At 44.0% G+C, this 21,313-nt stretch overlaps 1 protein-coding gene across 1 annotated transcript in view; it reads left to right on the plus strand.

The window, feature by feature from the left end:
* Nucleotides 1-21,313, plus strand: part of ELOA (elongin A) — a 121,970-nt gene that overhangs the window by 66,696 nt on the left and 33,961 nt on the right. The window contains exons 7-8 of the mRNA XM_069223451.1: nt 12,550-12,647; nt 14,701-14,881. Coding sequence (XP_069079552.1) covers nt 12,550-12,647; nt 14,701-14,881 — 279 coding nt within the window. The remainder of the gene's footprint in view (nt 1-12,549; nt 12,648-14,700; nt 14,882-21,313) is intronic.

A 21,313-nucleotide genomic window follows, 5' to 3' on the forward strand; every position in this document is an offset into this window, starting at 1 on the left:
ATAATAGCTCTCCTACACGTGGACATGTTACGTAAACACAAAAATAATGTGACCACATTGGATCCATTCACACAGCATTGTTGCCGGATGTGTATGACAACCAATAATGCTATACCTGTACTTTTTAGGTTGAGCATAGCGGCGCAAAAGCGCTGCTTTTCTGACTTGTTGGGATGTATCTGGGCTTTTAACCACACCCATATCCCACCCATCACTACCACTCGTTCTTGGGTTTGCCCTTCAAAAATCCTTGGACATAGGTAAATGCTTTCGGTTTGTTCCTTCTTAGTGAGGTTTTGTTACTGCCTTGGCCATCGCCCCTATTACGTGGGTAATTGAACTTTTGCCGAAAGGTTTGACTGCAAGTGAACTTTTTTCCTTTTGTGTGTCTCTTCAGGCTGATGCTCGTGGCGGCCATGGAGCTTTGAATCGGCTCGCTTGTGTGAAACTGTTTTACTTTTAATTTTCACTTTATGTGGCAAGAAAAGTCTGGTTAAGAGTTTACAGCGCTAATAGCTCTAACTCTGGCAAATGCGAGACCCATTACATTGCAAATGCTTGTTGTATATTACTTGAGATAAAATCAATAAACATATATGGAACAAAAATGTTTAAATGTAAATGCTTTGCAACTTCAGGAAGTCTTATGGCATTATTCTGAGTAAATGTCGTACGTTAACAGTTTCCTGTTCCCATTTGGGGCCAGGGTACAGTTTAAAGTGTAAACTAAGTTCTTCAGCCAATATGCAGTGTCTGTCTTTGCAAGGCACAATAGCACTGTTTTATCTTACTTCATTCTTTGGTAAAGAGATGGCACACACTTCTTCTGCAGACTGTATCTTAGGATCACACTGCACCATCTGTTCCTAGCAGCGACCTTTATTTTACTCTGCCTTGTGTGGGAAGAACCAGATGCAGGTCTTGTCAAAGGGGATGAGGCATGTATCAGCCCAGTGGTTCCCAAACTTCTTCGATCTGCGGCTCCCTCTATGGGACATTGGCCGCGGCTCCTTATTGTGTTACTCTGTTTTTTGGCAGGTGGGGAGTGTAAGCCCAGCCTTGGGAGTACTTTTGTTTTTCTCATAGAAAATAATTGGGATGACGCCAATGAAGGCATTGTGACCATGGATGTAACTAAATAAAAATATAACAGTTGGTTCATAAAAACATTAAATGGTTAAGTCAGAAACAATACTCTTCTGCACCGGGGTCTGCATATGGAATTTCTTAAAACCATTAATTGTTTTGTGCTGGATGAGACACTTTTTCTGTTGTTGGTAATTAGAGCTAGGGAAAAAGGGTGTGTTACTTTTTTAGGTACGCAGTCCTATTGGTATTACAATGTGTACATTTTGGCAGTCTTACAACAGCAGAATGGTGAGTGACCTTTTGAGGAATCTGCAAATTTTTCTAAGATCTCCACACCAAGCTAGGCCGCTGAGCTACCTTAATGGTATACTTTCATGAGAATATGTTACTAGCAGGGTACAACTCTGCTGAAGTCACTAACATTCAAACTATCCAGCAGGAGTTAAAAAGTGCCTGTGGTAAACGAAGTCCTGTAGAAAGCTCAAGATAGTAATGCAGCTTTGATTTGAAAGTGAACATAGGGCTTGAATCCTAGGTAGCTAGTGCTGAGATAGTGTGCTCTTTGCTTCAAGTCAGTAGGGCAGGAGACATCGTATTGTCTAATTCAGGGGTGTCATCTGCCATTTGGAGGGATAATTAATAACAGAATCATATAAACTCAGTACATCTGTAAACCAGGAACCAAAGCAGTCACAATCTCACTATTCTGTAAACACTCCCTTTCAACCCACAGTACCAGTCTGTAGCAAATATAAAACTAAACATTTTCTAATTCCACCCAGACTAAAGAAGCGGTCAACCTTCTTCTATCCTATGTTTCAAGTGGGGAGGATATGTTCATTTTCTGGCTACTCCCTTAGCTAAGTGCTTTACAATTGAAGACAATTCACTCCTTTGTTTATTGATTAGAACACTTGCAACATTTAGCTTAAAATTTTAGTGCTCCCTAAAGATTAATCAGTTTTCTGCTTTTATATCCAGTCTGGCAATAATTAACACCATTGTAGATGGAAAAAAAGCATTGGGTTCATATTTACTAATTTTAATATGTATAGAATGATATTGTAAACTGTGGCCATGGCCTCTGTTGGCATTCAAGTGCAGCTCTTCCAGTGCACCTCCACCTCACCTGCTGGTCTTCTGCTGATACAGCCCGAGATTCCCCACAGCTCACTCTTACCATGATGCAGAACACAAAACTTCCGGTAGGCAGGTGCTGGACAGTGTAGCTCAGAATACAGTGCAGATAACCTCACATGATTTTTTTTTTTTTAAGTTGCATGTTTTATCATGATACTATTTATTATAACAATATATTTATTATTGAATGTCTTGAGCGAGAGGCTGAAATCTTCATTCATAAAAGTCAGACGTCAATAAACACAGATCTGCATCATGCTGATGCAAAGTTTTGCTGGCCTAGGTCTCACTTGCCCTAATGGTTTCGTTTGGCTAGTTAACTCGGCCATGTTTACATGGACACACTTTATCCTTTCCCCGAATTACATTTTCAGCAGATTAAAGGCTGTATGTTATTTCAGTGCAAGAGCGCCACCTAGAGGCATTCCTTCCTCTTTTTAGTATTATTTTTTCCAGTTCAAATAATTGTATTAGATTACCGAAGAGGAAAACAATAAAAACGTTGCTTCAGACATTAAAGAAAAAAAGCCAACTAACTATAAAACTTAGAGTTGTGAATATAAAATTTCTCACACACAAGGAGAATACACGTTTCAGTAGTACGATACCCTTGTAGGGGAGAGACTTAGATAATGTGTGCTTGGTGCCTCATCTGTTCATGCCGCCCCTGGCTAGATTTGACGGAATATGGACTATAGTGATGTAAACAAGCAGGCCTGCACACTCAACTCAGCAGTGCTTGCAGTGCCAACTTGGAGATGCAGCAGCAAAACTCAGAGGTCATATGGGCTCTTCAAACTCAGGTCTGCAGCAGGCTGAGCAGTGTACGCAGATCTGCAGTCTAGGCTTCAGACAACTTCTCATGCAACAGTATGAATCACTGGATGTGGCTCCAGTCAGATTAGGCAGGTTCTCTACTGGCCAGACAGTCTAATGTATCTTCTTCAGAGGTGCAGAAGCAGGGTGTCAGTCCTGAGTTATATTTCATAACCCCCCAGGGGCAACTGTCACAGTTTCTGCTGCTGATCTTTTCCTTTTCCTGTACATGTAAACGAGTTATTCCAAGTAAAAAGGTAAACCCTGAAACTATTTAAGGGAGGGAAGCTGATGTCCATAAACTTTGGCATTTGAGCAGGCCAGTACATTAAAAGTCCATTGGTGTCCAGCAAAACACAGCTGTGTGGTAGGTAACCCGTTACAAAGGTGAACAGTCATTCAGTCTTTTTTCTGGATTAGAGCCATGCAGCCTCTGCCCCATTGGGGGCTGGTGGTTTGTCGTGACTTATTGGGCAGAATAGGACACAGGACCATTCACTTGGGCATAGTATTTTTTGTTTTGTTTTTGTCCTGTTAGGCCACAGACTGACCTGCATCTGGCCTGGTCAGTTGCAGGTAGGCACACAGTATTGTCCTACTCCATTCAGGTGTATTATTTCCAATCCATGACATACACATGACTGCAGTGGCTGAAAGGAGGAGAGCAGTACAGGATGGCAGACTGGAAAAGGGAGTATAGCGGCTCTCACTACTAAGAAAATGTATCGAGCACCCAGCGTTACGGGTTACAAATGTACTTGGTTACCCCTCTCATGTGCCCAAGCTCTATCCACGCCATGTACAATCAGGGGCCCAGTTATGGCATCCATACTGAGGTGAGGGTAAAAAGGCTTGTGCACTGATACTAAAATATTGGTGGCAGCTGATTACAGTATCTGAGGCTGGTCATGAGAATGTTAGTCACCAGTAATAAGAGTAGTACCAGTTTGGGGATATGTGCTGCCAGTCTGCAGCACAGCAAACCCAAGCCAATCCATTTGAATGAGAAAATGAGGTTTTGGTTCTCATAAGTCCACTGGGCCATGGACTGTCAACCCTTATACCAGGAATGTCTCCTCCCTCTTCGAAAAGACTGCTATTGTGCTCTATTCAGTAAGTGCTCCGTTTCACTAGGTTTTGAACTGCTGTTGAACATTAAGTGATGAAATAGTGTAGTCCATGAAATACATATTTAGCCTCTGTGATACGCAAGTAACTTTTATGTTTGCTGCTCTAAACTGTTGCATATTGACATTCTGTGCATAATTCTCCAAGCTAGTTAACAAGGCAAAATGTGGTCTAGGGTGTAAACATTCATTATGCTTTTCCATGGTCAAACTCCAAAGTGACATGGAATTTAGACTTACTCTTGCATTACAAATGGACGCCATCCATTGGATATACTTTGCCAACATCTAGTTTGGTCACAAGAAAGACCAGCGACCAAGAACCAGAAAAGAAAAAAAAAAAAAAAGCCAAAGTTATTTTTGGAAGAGCATTTTGAGAAGGTGAACCTACCAGTGCCACTAATTAGCCAGGTGTTTTTGCATTAATTTGAAACAGGTTGTTTAGAACGACTCCAAATTATGAGTGCTCTAAGGTGACATAATAGAGGTTGTTTTACGGCAGGTCTAAGAAGCAATATTCTCAGTTCGTCAGAAAGGAACAATGAGGAGTGGTACAGAGAGAAGGGATACAGAGAGCGTTGATTTTAGGTTGCCCTTCTCCAGCTATTGGCTTTCATGAGTGTTTAATGGTTTGCCGTTGCTTGGATGGGTGGTTCCTCAAGGCATTGCATTTTGTGAGTTATTACATTGTCCCATTAGTGTTTGCTTTAGGTTTTAGTGATGAGGCCTAACATTATTTTTTTTTACATTTCAGACATGACCTGAACTGTAGCCTGTTTTATTGCTGATATAAAGCTTTTTTTGTTTTGAGAAGTGTGTTCTGTTTGGATGCCTTATCCGGTCTTAAAGATACAGTGCTATTTACTAATCACACTTTTGTGTTAATTTGTTTTACTTTCCTGTCATGATAAACTGTTTGGTTTAGATATTTTTTTTTTTTTCTGATAAAAGCGAAAAACGTGCCTGCATACGCTTTCTCTAGCATCTTATGTGCAATAGTTTGCTGTATATGCCTTTTAAGCTCACCACATACAAAGCAAACGTAATATTCTGACTCATTTTCATAACACTTATCCTTTAAGAGTACAGCTTTACCTTTCGTGCTAAACCTTACATCCCCACAACACACTACACATACAACTTATAATGTTCCGATTCCGGCTTGTGGTGATGCCTCTGTAGCTATTGGCTTGTTTGTTTTACCTATCCTGCCATGCCTAGCTAGCCAAATGTAGCACACGTATCTAACATAAATACTTAACCTACCACACCAAACCTATCTAAGATATATTGAATACCTAACTGTAAGGAAATGCCTCCTTGGCATGGTTACCCCCTGACTTTTTGCCTTTGCTGATGCTATGTTTTGAATTGAAAGTGTGCTGAGGCCTGCTAACCAGGCCCCAGCACCAGTGTTCTTTCCCTAACCTGTACTTTTGATTCCACAATTGGCACACCCTGGCATCCAGGTAAGTCCCTTGTAACTGGTACCAAGGGCCCTGATGCCAGGGAAGGTCTCTAAGGGCTGCAGCATATCTTATGCCACCCTGGGGACCCCTCACTCAGCACAAACACACTGCTTGCCAGCTTGTGTGTGCTGGTGAGAACAAAACGAGTAAGTCGACATGGCACTCCCCTCAGGGTGCCATGCCAACCTCACACTGCCTATGCAGTATAGATAAGTCACCCCTCTAGTAGGCCTTACAGCCCTAAGGCAGGGTGCACTATACCATAGGTGAGGGCACCAGTGCATGAGTACTGTGCCCCTACAGTGTCTAAGCCAAACCTTAGACATTGTAAGTGCAGGGTAGCCATAAGAGTATATGGTCTGGGAGTCTGTCAAACACGGACTCCACAGCACCATAATGGCTACACTGAAAACTGGGAAGTTTGGTATCAAACTTCTCAGCACAATAAATGCACACTGATGCCAGTGTACATTTTATTGTGAAATACACCCCAGAGGGCACCTTAGAGGTGCCCCCTGAAACCTTAACCGACTATCTGTGTAGGCTGACTGGTTCCAGCAGCCTGCCACAACCGAGACATGTTGCTGGCCCCATGGGGAGAGTGCCTTTGTCACTCTGAGGCCAGTAACAAAGCCTGCACTGGGTGGGGATGCTATCACCTCCCCCAGGCAGGAGCTGTAACACCTGGCGGTGAGCCTCAAAGGCTTACCCCCTTTGTTCCAGCACCGCAGGGCACTCCAGCTAGTGGAGTTGCCCGCCCCCTCCGGTCACGGCCCCACTTTTGGCGGCAAGGCCAGAGGAGATAATGAGAATAACAAGGAGGAGTCACTGGCCAGTCAGGACAGCCCCTAAGGTGTCCTGAGCTGAAGTGACTCTAACTTTTAGAAATCCTCCATCTTGCAGATGGAGGATTCCCCCAATAGGATTAGGGATGTGACCCCCTCCCCTTGGGAGGAGGCACAAAGAGGGTGTACCCACCCTCAGGGCTAGTAGCCATTGGCTACTAACCCCCCAGACCTAAACACGCCCTTAAATTTAGTATTTAAGGGCTTCCCTGAACCTAAGAATGTAGATTCCTGAAACTACAAGAAGAAGACTGCTGAGCTGAAAAACCCCTGCAGAGAAAGAACAGAAGACACCAACTGCTTTGGCCCCAGTCCTACCGGCCTGTCTCCTGCCTTCCAAAGAAACCTGCTCCAGCGACGCTTTCCAAAGGACCAGCGACCTCTGAATCCTCAGAGGACTGCCTTGCTTCAAGAAAGACTAGAAACTCCTGAGGACAGCGGCACTGCTCCAAAAGAACTGCAACTTTGTTACAGAGGAGCAGATTTAAAGACCCCTGCAAATCCCCGCAAGAAGCGTGAGACTTGCAATACTGTACCCGGCGACCCCGACTCGACTGGTGGAGAACCAACACCTCAGGGAGGACCCTCCGGCGACTCCGAGACCGTGAGTAACCAAAGTTGTCCCCTCTGAGCCCCCACAGCGACGCCTGCAGAGGGAATCCCGAGGCTCCCCCTGACCGCGACTGCCTGAACCTAAAGTCCCGACGGCTGGAAAAGACCCTGCACCCGCAGCCCCCGGCACCTGAAGGAACTGAACTTCTGTGCAGGAGTGACCCCCAGGAGGCCCTCTCCCTTGCCCAGGTGGTGGCTACCCCGAGGAGCCCCCCCCCCCTTGCCTGCCTGCACCGCTGAAGAGATCCCTTGGTCTCTCATTGAAAACCATTGAAAACCCGACGCGTGTTTGCACACTGCACCCGGCCGCCCCCGCGCTGCTGAGGGTGTACTTTTTGTGCTGACTTGTGTCCCCCCTGGTGCCCTACAAAACCCACCTGGTCTGCCCTCCGAAGATGCGGGTACTTACCTGCTGGCAGACTGGAACCGGGGCACCCCCTTCTCTCCATTGAAGCCTTTGTGTTTTGGGCACCTCTTTGACCTCTGCACCTGACCGGCCCTGAGCTGCTGGTGTGGTAACTTTGGGGTTGCTCTGAACCCCCAACGGTGGGCTACCTTGGACCCAAACCTGAGACTTGTAAGTGATTTACTTACCTGATAAAACTAACAATACTTTACCTCCCCCAGGAACTGTGAAAATTGCACTGTGTCCCCTTTTAAAACAGCTTATTGTGTTTTATGTAAAAAGTATATATGCTATTGTGATTATTCAAAGTTCCTAAAGTACTTACCTGCAATACCTTTCAAATGAGATATTACATGTAGAATGTGAACCTGTGGTTCTTAAAATAAACTAAGAAAATATATTTTTCTATAACAAAAACCTATTGGCCTGGAATTGTCTCTGAGTGTGTGTTCCTCATTCATTGCCTGTGTGTATGTACAACAAATGCTTAACACTACTCCTTTGATAAGCCTACTGCTCGACCACACTACCACAAAATAGAGCATTAGTATTATCTCTTTTTGCCACTATCTTACCTCTAAGGGGAACCCTTGGACTCTGTGCATACTATTCCTTACTTTGAAATAGTGCATACAGAGCCAACTTCCTACACTAACCTACCATCCCTCTCCAGCCATATAACCCTACTTCCTCTTCTGCACTTTATATATCTTACACTTCCATTGAAGTGGTAGTTTTGTGAAAAAAGGGCAAGCTACGTTGATGATGAATTTGACAGCATTTGAAAATATTATCCAACACTCCTATTTTAAATAGTCTTGTGCTGTTGAGGTATCCTAAAAATTATTAACACTGTGGTTAATACAACACACATAACAATCATGTACTTCTTACATCCTAAGCTTTTGCAATGTAACACAAGCTAACATTCATGCATCCTCTTACAAAATTACAGGTGCCAAGCATAACACTTTAATAACACTCAAAATTACATTTACAATATCACAAAACTAACAACGTACAAACTCATCGTAACTGTTCTCTACCGCAAAACATTAACACAGAATAAATTACATTTCTGCCTCCCTCAGTGTTTACCAGTGACTCTGTACTTAAAAAAAAAAAAAAAAAAAAAAACAGAAACTCAGTTACCACCTTTCTACTAACACTGTTCTATTACCTTTTTACTTTACTAAATGTATACTAATATACAGTTATACAATTTCTTATATAAATGCAATAATCATTTTAACAGAATAATCCTGTTTAAAAAATTAACAATTCTATTGTACTAGTGAGATTCTAATTTCGAAAGTACTTGTGCCTATTACAATTCAGATACGTTGTACATCAGCAAAACATTATCACTTTCAACAAAAATAACACACAATGCCTGCCTATTGATATTGCCAGTGCTTGTTGAATGTTATTCTTGGAATTGGAGATTTTCTTGATAGACAAATATAAGTTTTGTAATCTTTGTCTTTAAAGGCTCACCAAGATTAGCACTATGTAGCGTCTATCATATTGGAGCCAAAACCTTTCTAATTCAGAAGCCAGTTCATTGGACATGAAGCTCAGTAGCTTGAGCTGTTAAACTGAAGTTTGAATTCTTTGAGGACTTTCTTGAAGGAATAAATCAGCAAGCCTGACCCTGATGTCCTTGAGGAACACAAGCTCAATGGGGCTTCTAAGCTGGAAGAGACGCTTGTTTTTCTCTTGTTTGGGAATCCTGATGAAAATCAATTCCTCCACCCCAAGCCCCCTCAACCACCAAGAAAATAATTTTCGAAAGAGCATTCTTTATCATATCGGCAGCAACTCACATTTCAGGTGACTGACCTGTGGCCCTCTGAAAGCTCTTCTGATAATTGGTGGCAGTGGTGAATGCTTAACGTACATCCACTTCCAGTTCTCATCAGCATCCTAATAAGTCCAGCTTATTTACACAAACAGTCTGCTCAGTAAATAATGGAGAACACAGGGTTGGGATTAGTCTTTAGTACCATGTCTGAGAGCTGGAAGAGGAAAAGGTTGGCCCTTGAGAACGAGAAGCATAGGATGGCAACAGAAACAAATACATCTGGTAAACACAGATCTGCCTCTAGTTAGGCCAACTGGTGGCCAAAGGTCCATGAGAGCTTACATATGTATGTGGAAGGGTATCTTTAAACTGGTTTTTGAGCTCTAAATTTGCTTGTAAAGCACAAGCTTTGAATGAGGCTTCGAAGGCAGCCGCTTAATTGATCTACTTGCCTTTGTAAAAGACAGCCATCATTGAAGGATTCCTGTGAGTCTCTGATCAGGTTTGATCACTTAGGCAATATCTATCTAACCTGACAGAAAGGAATCCAGATAAGCTAGAAGTGATAGCTGATAATTGGTTGGCTAACAGAGTTCACATGAGGGCTAGAGCAGCATGGCTCTAATCCACAGGAGGAGAGGAACTCTTCGTGACTCATTACAAACTGGAGGGTATGGGCAAGGCTTACTCCCAAGGAACCCGGGGAAGGCCCAGGAAGAATGGGAATTGTAATTGTGTGTCCCTGACGGAGCATCATGAGGAGGGAGGGCAAGTGGATTCTTCCAAATCCAAGGTGGTGACTGGCTATAAGTGCAATTGGGTGGGATACTATGAAAGAAACTTCTAGATCAAAGACCCTGTACCAGCTCAGTGATTGCTAGTATGTTACATGCGGGTAAAGGGACCCATTTGGGCCCTGTTGGTATCAACATAGTGCATGTGTACATCTGGGAGAAGGATCTAGATGCTCTGAGGCACATACATTATGTACTTGCGTATATAACAGGTATGGCCCACAGTTATACTAAGGACATACTAAGCAGCAGTCAACAGCAAACTGTAATGTATACCTCTTACTTTCACATAAGTCATATCTGCTATGAGGGTTGTCCATCACCAACCAACAATGTACAGCCAATAAGCAGACATCACTAAATGGACAGGAATGGAATAACAGAAGAGATCTGTCGCACACTACTGGACAATGCAGGTCCCAAATATTTACAGGCCTCAAAATCATAAAAATTTTACTAGGCCTGCAGGTTGAGTATTTTGAATAATCTTGACCTAACTGTAATGTACTTGACCCAGAAACTGGTCTCGCATTGTGTGATCCTAGGCAAATATTGTATTTTACAGTCACCTTTTTCTTCAGTCTCACATGAGTGCACCTTAAAACGTATAGTAAATCTAGCCCACATATAGGGTACACATGATCCATGCATGACTTGCCTCTTAGTTTACTAATAGCTTTGCCATCAGGACATGAGTGTTGCTCAGTTTGGTTAAACACTCCCTTTTAATAAATATGTTACTAAAGCATGATGTGGTAGCGCACTGTCCTTTACAGACAGTAAATTTTCACGAAATGTCAAAAAACCTTCCCACTAATTTGCAGCTTTACTGATAAAACTAGTGTATTAACAATTTGTGAAAATGGGGTTTCAGAAAACATCTATCATTTGCACATCACCAAGTAAAGTGTTCTGACTTTTTCTCATTATATTAAAATATTTTTTTCATCACACAGAAGTAGAAAAAATGGTCTTTCACAGCTACTGAAATATATTTTGAAATGTTTGTAAAGTTGACTTAGTTATGTAAATGTTGTGTGTTAGGAAAAACCTGAACCAAAAGCCTTTCATTTCACACAGGTCAGACAGTTCACCTTACAAAATACTGGAACTCTGCAGTCACAAGGAAAAGTATTTGCATTGCAAGAAGACAAACTGACATTTGATCTCTGTCTCTGAACACAGAGCAAATGTGAGAAGAATAAGATTTAAAGGCATCTTAATTGCTAATTCATTTTCTAACTGACAGAACACCTGACCTTTGCCCACTCACCAGAAGGGTCAAGTGGAATCTAAAAATAGCTCAACCTCATAAAATAAAGATCGCCCTAGTGAGTGGTCGAATAGATTTTTTTAGCCCTGATCTATACACTGACAGCTCCTTATGTCTCAGTGACACTCTGATATGGGATGATAATAGCAATGCTTATCCCAACAGATCTCTCCACTTTTCTCTCTCTCTCTCTCTCTCTCTCTCTCTCTCTCTCTCTCTCTCTCTCTCTCTCTCTCTCTCTCTCTCTCTCTCTCTCTCTCTCTCTCTCTCTCTCTCTCTCTCTCTCTCTCTCTCTCTCTCTCTCTCTCTCTCTCTCTCTCTCTCTCTTCTCTCTCTCTCTCTCTCCTCTCTCTCTCTCTCTCTCTCTCTCTCTCTCTCTCTCTCTCCCCCCCCCCCCCCCCCATCCAAGCTCTGGACTACAACTATACACAATATCTCAGATTTAACAACCCGGTGCAGTAACCAGCTAATTACACTGTAATCCTAAGACCTACCATAAAGGGACCAGTAGAGGTGTTAAAAAATACAGCATAATTAAAACTATCATACTTCTCCTCTCTCTCTCATAATACATCATCCACTGCATTGCTATGCCGTGCGTCCCATAACCCAGTAGCCCCATGTCGGTAGTTATAACCCAAAACATGGACAACCCTGCCCTCAGAGGGTCAAAACAAAGACCACATCCTTCCAACCACGTACCCTACACTTTGTAATGTGCTACCTATTTAGGCAAGGGCTTTAGAGCCCCCTTTCCCTTTAATAAGTTTAGTAAGCACAATATAAATGCACAGAACTGAATTCTCTGGGATTCAGCCGAGACAGAATTATAAAAAGTGAGATTTATTTGGAAGGTGGTTGGAATGTACATTTTACTGAGTTGTTTTTTACACGTACTTTTTAATTTAATGTTACTTTACATGATGCTGGGCAGCGTATATATGAAATTTGCATAGCACCACAAATGTTTTAAGTGAATGTGTTGGATTTGAGCTCACGTTTTCTGGTTCCAAAAGTCAGCACTGTAGTCTCTAAACTACATCTCACAGACTTACCTAATTTCTGACCTCCTTAATGATTTGTCCACCCACAACTTGCACAGGCCTTTAAAGTAAACACACACTTCCAATAAATAATTCACATGTAACAAGATATGTATTGCTTTATTCCCTAGTAATAGAGGAGGTGGGTGGAGTCCCCTATTCCTTGCTGGAGCCTGTTTTGGAGAAGTGCACACCTGAGCAGCTTTATCGCATTGAGCAGTGTAATCATGTGAGTGCCCAAGAGAACTCTGCCTTATTCTGTGCATCCCTCCTTCTGTTTCTCTCGCATGAACATACATTTCTCACAGTTTCAATTCTTGTCTGTACCTTTTTCAATTGCTTCAACATTTCTTCCCTTTTGCCCACATACATAATAATTCCCCTCTAGCCACATGCCTGGATTTTAAGATGTCTATATGTGTATAGTAAGGTAGGTTAAATCGGAGTCTTTTACGTAGGCAACCCTGCACTAGAACCCTAGACTGCAGCCAGGCCTGGTCTGAAAACTATATTCTTTCATCTTCAAAAATTAGTTCTCCTCTGCCAAGGTGCTGGACAACTCAGTAAGCAAGTGGGAGTGATTACCTTAATGTTGTGGACTCCTATCCAGCCCCTTCCCTACCTTTTAAAGATATTGGGGCTTATATGTAATGGTACATTTACACATGAGTAAATCTTCATGTGTAAATTTAATGTTGTACTTTGTAGTAAATTTAGTACTTAAAATTGTTCACTATTTCCAAGAGTTAAGGTACATCAAAGTGTAGACCTACGTGTCTACATCCCTGGAATTCAGGGAGTGGAACTTAATTTCCGAGTGTGATGTTATATCTGGTATCTTTTTATACACAGGTAGAAGTCTCCGCCACCGTGGTGGAGATCTTCCTATGGTAAATCATAAGCAAATCGTAAAAAGTGTATTAAACTTAAAATATATTTGAAAAATAATTTGCTACACACCAATTAGATATTTTAAAAGTCGAACAAAATAAGAAAAATGCTTCGGCACTATTAACCTCGGAATCAAATATCTAATTTAAATTATTTTTTAAAGATTTATTACAAAAGGCCCACCTAAAGTAAAATGTTAATATGTAATTAATTCGTATTAAACAATGCTAAAATTATATATAGTTACTTTTTTAAACTAAAAGTTACGTTCAGTTTTACATTTTTAAAGGTTATTAAAATTCTGAAATAGTTATGTGTATGTAAATATTCTTGTTCTTGCTTTCTTTTGCATTTGCTGAACCAAATGTTTTGGCTACCCATGTTATTGTATGGAGAAATAATGGGGGTACTTGAAAAAAAAAAAGGTTGCTGAGGCTGTCACCAATTTCCTGGGATGTTTTCACACCCCATAATTATCAGCTGCTCAGAGCTTCCACAGATGAGCTAAAATGCCACTTTATGCAGTGATATATTATAAGTCCTTTCGAAGTCTCTTGCTAACAAATGCTGATTTTCATCCCATTCCTTCCATTGAACAGAGGGATGGAGGTTTTGATGCTAGGGAAAAAATTAATAAATATATATAATTAACATTATATCCAATGTGGGGTCTATTTTAAGTCCCTACCTCCATAATATTCTGTAGGGGAATGTTGCCATACCAGTAGCTGGCCATGTGTGGTGCTGGACTTACTGTAGGTCTGAGCTGGAGTACTTTTACAACTTATTTGTGTTTTTTTGACTATTATATTTAGAAGTGCAGTTTGTGAATAACAGTGGGTGGGTGTTTGTTACTCCCTAAAAAGCTTCCTTATTTTCCATTTTGTATTAAGTATTCTACGTCTTCAAGCCACTTATCTCACCCTACGTTAACTACAAAATAGAGACGTACCTGTGTGAAGATCCCTGCACAGAATAGATAAGAGACAGAGTTAGAGACCTAATCATGTAGGTTAGTGAATTATACAATTGAAGTAGTACTAAACTTTCTACAAAATGAGGTTGTGACTCTGCCCACTTGTGGGACTTTTGGTCAAGGATATTGAAGGGAAAGAAGAAACAAAAAAACTACTACCCCCTTTCCTCTGCTTCCTTCCCTCCACTGCTCATACTTCTTCTGACCCACACATCTGTTCTTTCTCCAATTACCTCCTGTTTCCTTTCTTTCCTCCGGTCTCTGTACTGTCTTTGCCTCTCCCCTTTCTTGTTTTTGTTTATCTGGTGTTTTCTCCCATACCTCAAACTTACCTCTCCTTTCAAAACCCCCTTCTCTCCCCTCACTGTACTGAATCCTTCCCTTTCTCAAAATCCAAAGTTCTCGTCTGCCTTAGGTGCTGATAGAAGACACAGACAGGCTGTGGATGGGTCACTGTCAGCGAGATTTCAAGAAGGAGCAGGCTGAAGAGTTTGAGTCATGGCGGGAGATGTACCTCCGCCTACATGATGCACGGGAGCAGAAGCTGGCCATGCTCACGCAAAATATTCGTTCAGCTCATGCAAACCGGCCAAAAGGTGAGAGAGAGAGAGAAAGAGTGTGTGTGTCTGTGTCAGTGTCTGTGTTGTGTTTTTGTGTGTGTGTTGTGTGTTTTTGTTTGTGTGTGTTACCTGACCGTCCACAAATGAGATTAAAGGAGGGTGAGGAGTAGCAGACCTGTTCAGTGGCAGGTGTGACTGTGGATACTCATGCTTTGCATACTCCTGACATAGTGTTGGGCCTGGAGTTGTGCCTCTGCTTCTTGTCTTCAGCTCACTTTGGTATGGTTCTTGTAAGGAAATGCCTCCTTGGCATGGTTACCCCCTGACTTTTTGCCTTTGCTGATGCTATGTTTTGAATTGAAAGTGTGCTGAGGCCTGCTAACCAGGCCCCAGCCCCAGTGTTCTTTCCCTAACCTGTACTTTTGTTTACACAATGGGCACACCCTGGCATCCAGGTAAGTCCCTTGTAACTGGTACCCCTGGTACCAAGGGCCCTGATGCCAGGGAAGGTCTCTAAGGGCTGCAGCATATCTTATGCCACCCTGGGGACCCCTCACTCAGCAGAGACACACTGCTTGCCAGCTTGTGTGTGCTGGTGAGGACAAAACGAGTAAGTCGACATGGCACTCCCCTCAGGGTGCCATGCCAACCTCACACTGCCTATGCAGTATAGATAAGTCACCCCTCTAGCAGGCCTTACAGCCCTAAGGCAGGGTGCACTGTACCATAGGTGAGGGCACCAGTGCATGAGCACTGTGCCCCTACAGTGTCTAAGCAAAACCTTAGACATTGTAAGTGCAGGGTAGCCATAAGAGTATATGGTCTGGGAGTCTGTCAAACACGGACTCCACAGCACCATAATGGCTACACTGAAAACTGGGAAGTTTGGTATCAAACTTCTCAGCATAATAAATGCACACTGATGCCAGTGTACATTTTATTGTAAAATACACCCCAGAGGGCACCTTAGAGGTGCCCCCTGAAACCTTAACCAACTACCCGTGTAGGCTGACTGGTTTTAGCAGCCTGCCACACTCGAGAAATGTTGCTGGCCACATGGGGAGAGTGCCTTTATCACTCTGTGGCTAGTAACAAACCCTGCACTGGGTGGAGATGCTATCACCTCCCCCAGGCAGGAGCTGTAACACCTGGCGGTGAGCCTCAAAGGCTCACCCCCTTTGTTCCAGCACCACAGGGCACTCCAGCTAGTGGAGTTGCCCGCCCCCTCCGGCCACGGCCCCACTTTTAGCGGCAAGGCCGGAGGAAATAATGAGAATAACAAGGAGTCGTCATTGGCCAGTCAGGACAGCCCCTAAGGTGTCCTGAGCTGAGGTGACTCTAACTTTTAGAAATCCTCCATCTTTCAGATGGAGGATTCCCCCAATAGGGATAGGAATGTGACCCCCTCCCCTTGGGAGGAGGCACAAAGAGGGTGTACCCACCCTCAGGGCTAGTAGCCATTGGCTACTAACCCCCCAGACCTAAACACGCCCTTAAATTTAGTATTTAAGGGCTCCCCTGAACCTAGGAACTCAGATTCCTGCAACCTAAAGAAGAAGAAGAAGAAGAGGACTGCTGAGCTGAAAAACCCTGCAGAGAAGACGGAGACATCAACTGCTTTGGCCCCAGCCCTACCGGCCTGTCTCCCCCCTTCGGAAAAAAAACTGCTCCAGCGACGCTTTCCCCAGGACCACCGACCTCTGAATCCTCAGAGGACTGCCCTGCTCTAAAAGGACCAAGAAACTCCCGAGAACAGCGGCCGTGTTCAACAAAGACTACAACTTTGTTTCCAGAGGAGCAACTTTAAAGACCCCTGCAATTCCCGCCAGAAGCGCCAGACTTGCAACACTGCACCCGGCGACCCCGACTCGACTGGTGAAGAAACAACGCTACAGGGAGGACCCCCAGGCGACTCCAAGACTGTGAGTAACCAAAGTTGTCCCCCCTGAGCCCCCACAGCGACGCCTGCAGAGGGAATCCCGAGGCTCCCCCTGACCGCGACTGTCTGATTCCCAGATCCCGACGCCTGGAAAAGACCCTGCACCCGCAGCCCCCAGGACCTGAAGGATCGGAACTCCAGTGCAGGAGTGACCCCCAGGAGGCACTCTCCCTTGCCCAGGTGGTGGCTACCCCGAGGAGCCACCCCCTTGCCTGCCTGCACCGCTGAAGAGACCCCTTGGTCTCCCATTGATTCCTATTACAAACCTGATGCTTGTTTGCACACTGCACCCGGCCGCCCCTGCGCTGCAGAGGGTGTACTTTCTGTGTGGACTTGTGTCCCCCCCGGTGCCCTACAAAACCCCTCTGGTCTGCCCTCCGAAGACGCAGGTACTTACCTGCTGGCAGACTAGAACCGGGGCACCCCCTTCTCCATTGAAGCCTATGCATTTTGGGCACCACTTTGAACTCTGCACCTGACCGGCCCTGAGCTGCTGGTGTGGTGACTTTGGGGTTGCTCTGAACCCCCAACGGTTGGCTACCTTGGACCCCAATTTGAACCCGGTAGGTGGTTTACTTACCTGCAAAAGCTAACATTAACTTACCTCCCCCAGGAACTGTGAAAATTGAACTAAGTGTCCACTTTTAAAATAGCTATACGTGTTTTATGTAAAAAGTATATATGCTATTGTGATTATTCAAAGTTCCTAAAGTACTTACCTGCAATACCTTTCAAATGAGATATTACATGTAGAATCTGAACCTGTGGTTCTTAAAATAAACTAAGAAAATATATTTTTCAATAACAAAAACCTATTGGCCTGGAATTGTCTCTGAGTGTGTGTTCCTCATTTATTGCCTGTGTGTATGTACAACAAATGCTTAACACTACTCCTTTGATAAACCTACTGCTCGACCACACTACCACAAAATAGAGCATCAGTATTATCTCTTTTTGCCACTATCTTACTTCTAAGGGGAACCCTTGGACTCTGTGCATACTATTCCTTACTTTGAAATAGTACATACAGAGCCAACTTCCTACATTGGTGGATCAGCGGTGGGGTACAAGACTTTGCATTTGCTGGACTACTCAGCCAATACCTGATCACACGACAAATTCCAAAAATTGTCATTAGAAATTGATTTTTGCAATTTGAACTATTTTTCTAAATTCTTAAAAGTCCTGCTAGGGCCTTGTGTTAGTCCCTGTTTAGCATTTCTTTTAGAGTTTAAAAGTTTTGTGAAAGTTTGATTAGATTCTGGAACTAGTTTTAGATTCTTAAAAAGTATTCCAACTTTTAGAAGCATAATGTCTAGTGCAGAGATGAATGTGGAGGAACTCGACCTCACACCTTACCTCCATCTTAAGATGAGGGAGCTAAGGTCACTCTGCAAAATAAAGAAAATCACAATGGGCTCCAGACCTTCCAAACTACAGCTCCAGGAGCTTTTGGCAGAGTTTGAAAAAGCCAACCCCTCTGAGGATGGCAACACAGAGGATGAAGATAGTGACTTGGAGGAGAATTTCCCCCCCCTCCAGTCCTGCTTAGGGAGAACAGGGCCACTCAAGCCCTGTCTCCAAATATACTAGTCAGAGATGCTGTTTCCCTCACAGGAGGGACCAGCACCTCTGAAATCACTGAGGATAACTCCAGTGAAGAGGACATCCAGTTAGCCAGGATAGCCAAAAGATTGGCTTTGGAAAGACAGATCCTAGCCATAGAAAGGGAAAGACAAGAGATGGGCCTAGGTCCCATCAATGGTGGCAGCAACATAAATAGGGTCAGAGATTCTCCTGACATGTTGAAAATCCCTAAAGGGATTGTAACTAAATATGAAGATGGTGATGACATCACCAAATGGTTCACAGCTTTTGAGAGGGCTTGTGTAACCAGAAAAGTAAACAAATCTCACTGGGGTGCTCTCCTTTGGGAAATGTTCACTGGAAAGTGTAGGGATAGACTCCTCACACTCTCTGGAAAAGATGCAGAATCTTATGACCTCATGAAGGGAACCCTGATTGAGGGCTTTGGATTCTCCACTGAGGCGTATAGAATTAGATTCAGGGGGGCTCAAAAAACCTCGAGCCAGACCTGGGTTGATTTTGTGGACTACTCAGTGAAAACACTGGATGGTTGGATTCAAGGCAGTGGTGTTAATAATTATGATGGGCTGTACAATTTATTTGTGAAAGAACACCTATTAAGTAATTGTTCAAATGATAAACTGAATCAGCATCTGGTAGACCTAGGACCAATTTCTTCCCAAGAATTGGGAAAGAAGGCGGACCATTGGGTCAAGACTAGGGTGACCAAGACTTCCACAGGGGGTGACCAAAAGAAAGGGGTCACAAAGCCTCCCCAGGGGAAAGGTGTTGAGACATCCAAAAACAAAAATAGTAAAGAGTCTTCTTCAGGCCCCCAAAAACCTGCACAGGAGGGTGGGCCCAGAGCCTCTGCACAAAACAATTTTGGGCACAAGGGTAAAAACTTTGATCCCAAAAAAGGCCTGGTGTCGTAGCTGTAATCAGCCTGGACACCAAACTGGAGACAAGGCCTGTCCCAAGAAAAGTACCACTTCTAACTCCACTCCAGCTAACACTGGAATGGCTAGTCTCCAAGTGGGATCAACAGTGTGCCCAGAGCAAATCAGGTGTTACACTGAAGCTACATTACTCTCTGAAGGTGGGGTGGATTTAGCCACACTGGCTGCCTGGCCTCCTAATATGCAAAAATACAGGCAGCAGCTCTTAATTAATGGGACAAGTGTAGAAGGCCTGAGGGATACAGGTGCCAGTGTCACCATGGTGACAGAGAACTGGTTTCCCCTGGTCAATACCTGGCTGGACAAACTTATCCAGTCACCAATGCTGACAATCAAACTAAAGTACATCCCATGGCTATGGTAACTTTAGAGTGGGGAGGGGTCAATGGCCTGAAACAGGTGGTGGTCTCCTCAAATATCCCAGTAGACTGTTTGCTTGGAAATGACCTGGAGTCCTCAGCATGGGCTGAGGTAGAACTGAAAACCCATGCAGCCATGCTGGGTATCCCTGAACTGGTGTGTGTCAAGACAAGGGCACAGTGCAAGGCTCAGGGTGAAAAAGTAGAGCTGGAGTCTGGTAAAAGGGCCCAGCCTACCAAGAGGAAAGGAAAGGCAACTGGGAAACCAGCTGCAACACAACAACAAAAAGAGAACCGCTCTTCTCAGGAAGAAGTTCTGCCCTCTGAGGGAACTGAGCCTATGGAGTTAGAACCTTATCAGGTTGAGCTCTTAGGCCCAGGGGGACCCTCAAGGGAGCAGTTGTGTAAGGGGCTAGAAACCTGTCCCTCTCTTGAAGGCCTTAGGCAGCAAGCTGCTGAAGAGTCCAATGGCAAGAAAACTGGAACACATAGGGTCTATTGGGAAGATGGGCTCCTGTACACTGAGGCAAGAGATCCCAAACCTGGTGCCACTAGGAGAGTGGTAGTGCCTCAGGAGTTCAGAGAGTTCATACTGACCTTAGCCCATGATATTCCCCTTGCTGGGCATTTGGTACAAACCAAGACGTGGGAGAGACTAGTCAACCACTTCTATTGGCCCAACATGTCCCAGAAAGTTAAGGAGTTTTGTGTCTCCTGTACCACCTGTCAAGCCAGTGGTAAGACAGGTGGACATCCAAAGGCCCCCCTCATTCCACTTCCAGTGGTGGGGGTCCCCTTTGAAAGAGTGGGTGTGGACATAGTGGGTCCACTTGAACCTCCCACAGCCTCAGGAAATATGTACATACTAGTAGTAGTGGATCATGCTACTAGGTATCCTGAAGCTATTCCCCTTAGGTCGACTACTGCCCCTGCAGTAGCCAAGGCCCTCATTGGTATCTTTACCAGAGTGGGCTTCCCTAAGGAGGTGGTGTCTGACAGAGGTACCAACTTCATGTCAGCATACCTGAAACACATGTGGAATGAGTGTGGAGTGACTTCTAAATTCACTACACCCTATCATCCACAAACTAATGGCCTTGTTGAGAGATTTAACAAGACATTAAAAGGCATGATCATGGGGCTCCCAGAAAAACTCAAAAGGAGATGGGATGTCCTCTTGCCATGTCTGCTTTTCGCTTACAGAGAGGTGCCTCAGAAGGGAGTAGGGTTCTCACCCTTTGAACTTCTGTTTGGCCACCCTGTAAGGGGACCACTAGCTCTTGTGAAAGAAGGCTGGGAGAGACCTCTTCATGAGCCTAAACAAGACATAGTGGACTATGTACTTGGCCATCGTTCAAGGATGGCAGAGTACATGGAAAAGGCAAGTAAAAACCTTGAGGCCAGCCAACAGCTCCAGAAGTTTTGGTATGACCAAAAGGCTGCACTGGTTGAATTTCAACCAGGGCAGAAAGTCTGGGTTCTGGAGCCTGTGGCTCCCAGGGCACTCCAGGACAGATGGAGTGGCCCTTACCCAGTGCTAGAGAAGAAGAGTCAGGTCACCTACCTGGTGGACCTGGGCACTAGCAGGAGCCCCAAGAGGGTGATCCATGTGAACCGCCTTAAG

The sequence above is a fragment of the Pleurodeles waltl genome, chromosome 3_1 (genome assembly GCF_031143425.1).
Source record: "Pleurodeles waltl isolate 20211129_DDA chromosome 3_1, aPleWal1.hap1.20221129, whole genome shotgun sequence".
Lineage (NCBI taxonomy): Eukaryota > Metazoa > Chordata > Amphibia > Caudata > Salamandridae > Pleurodeles > Pleurodeles waltl.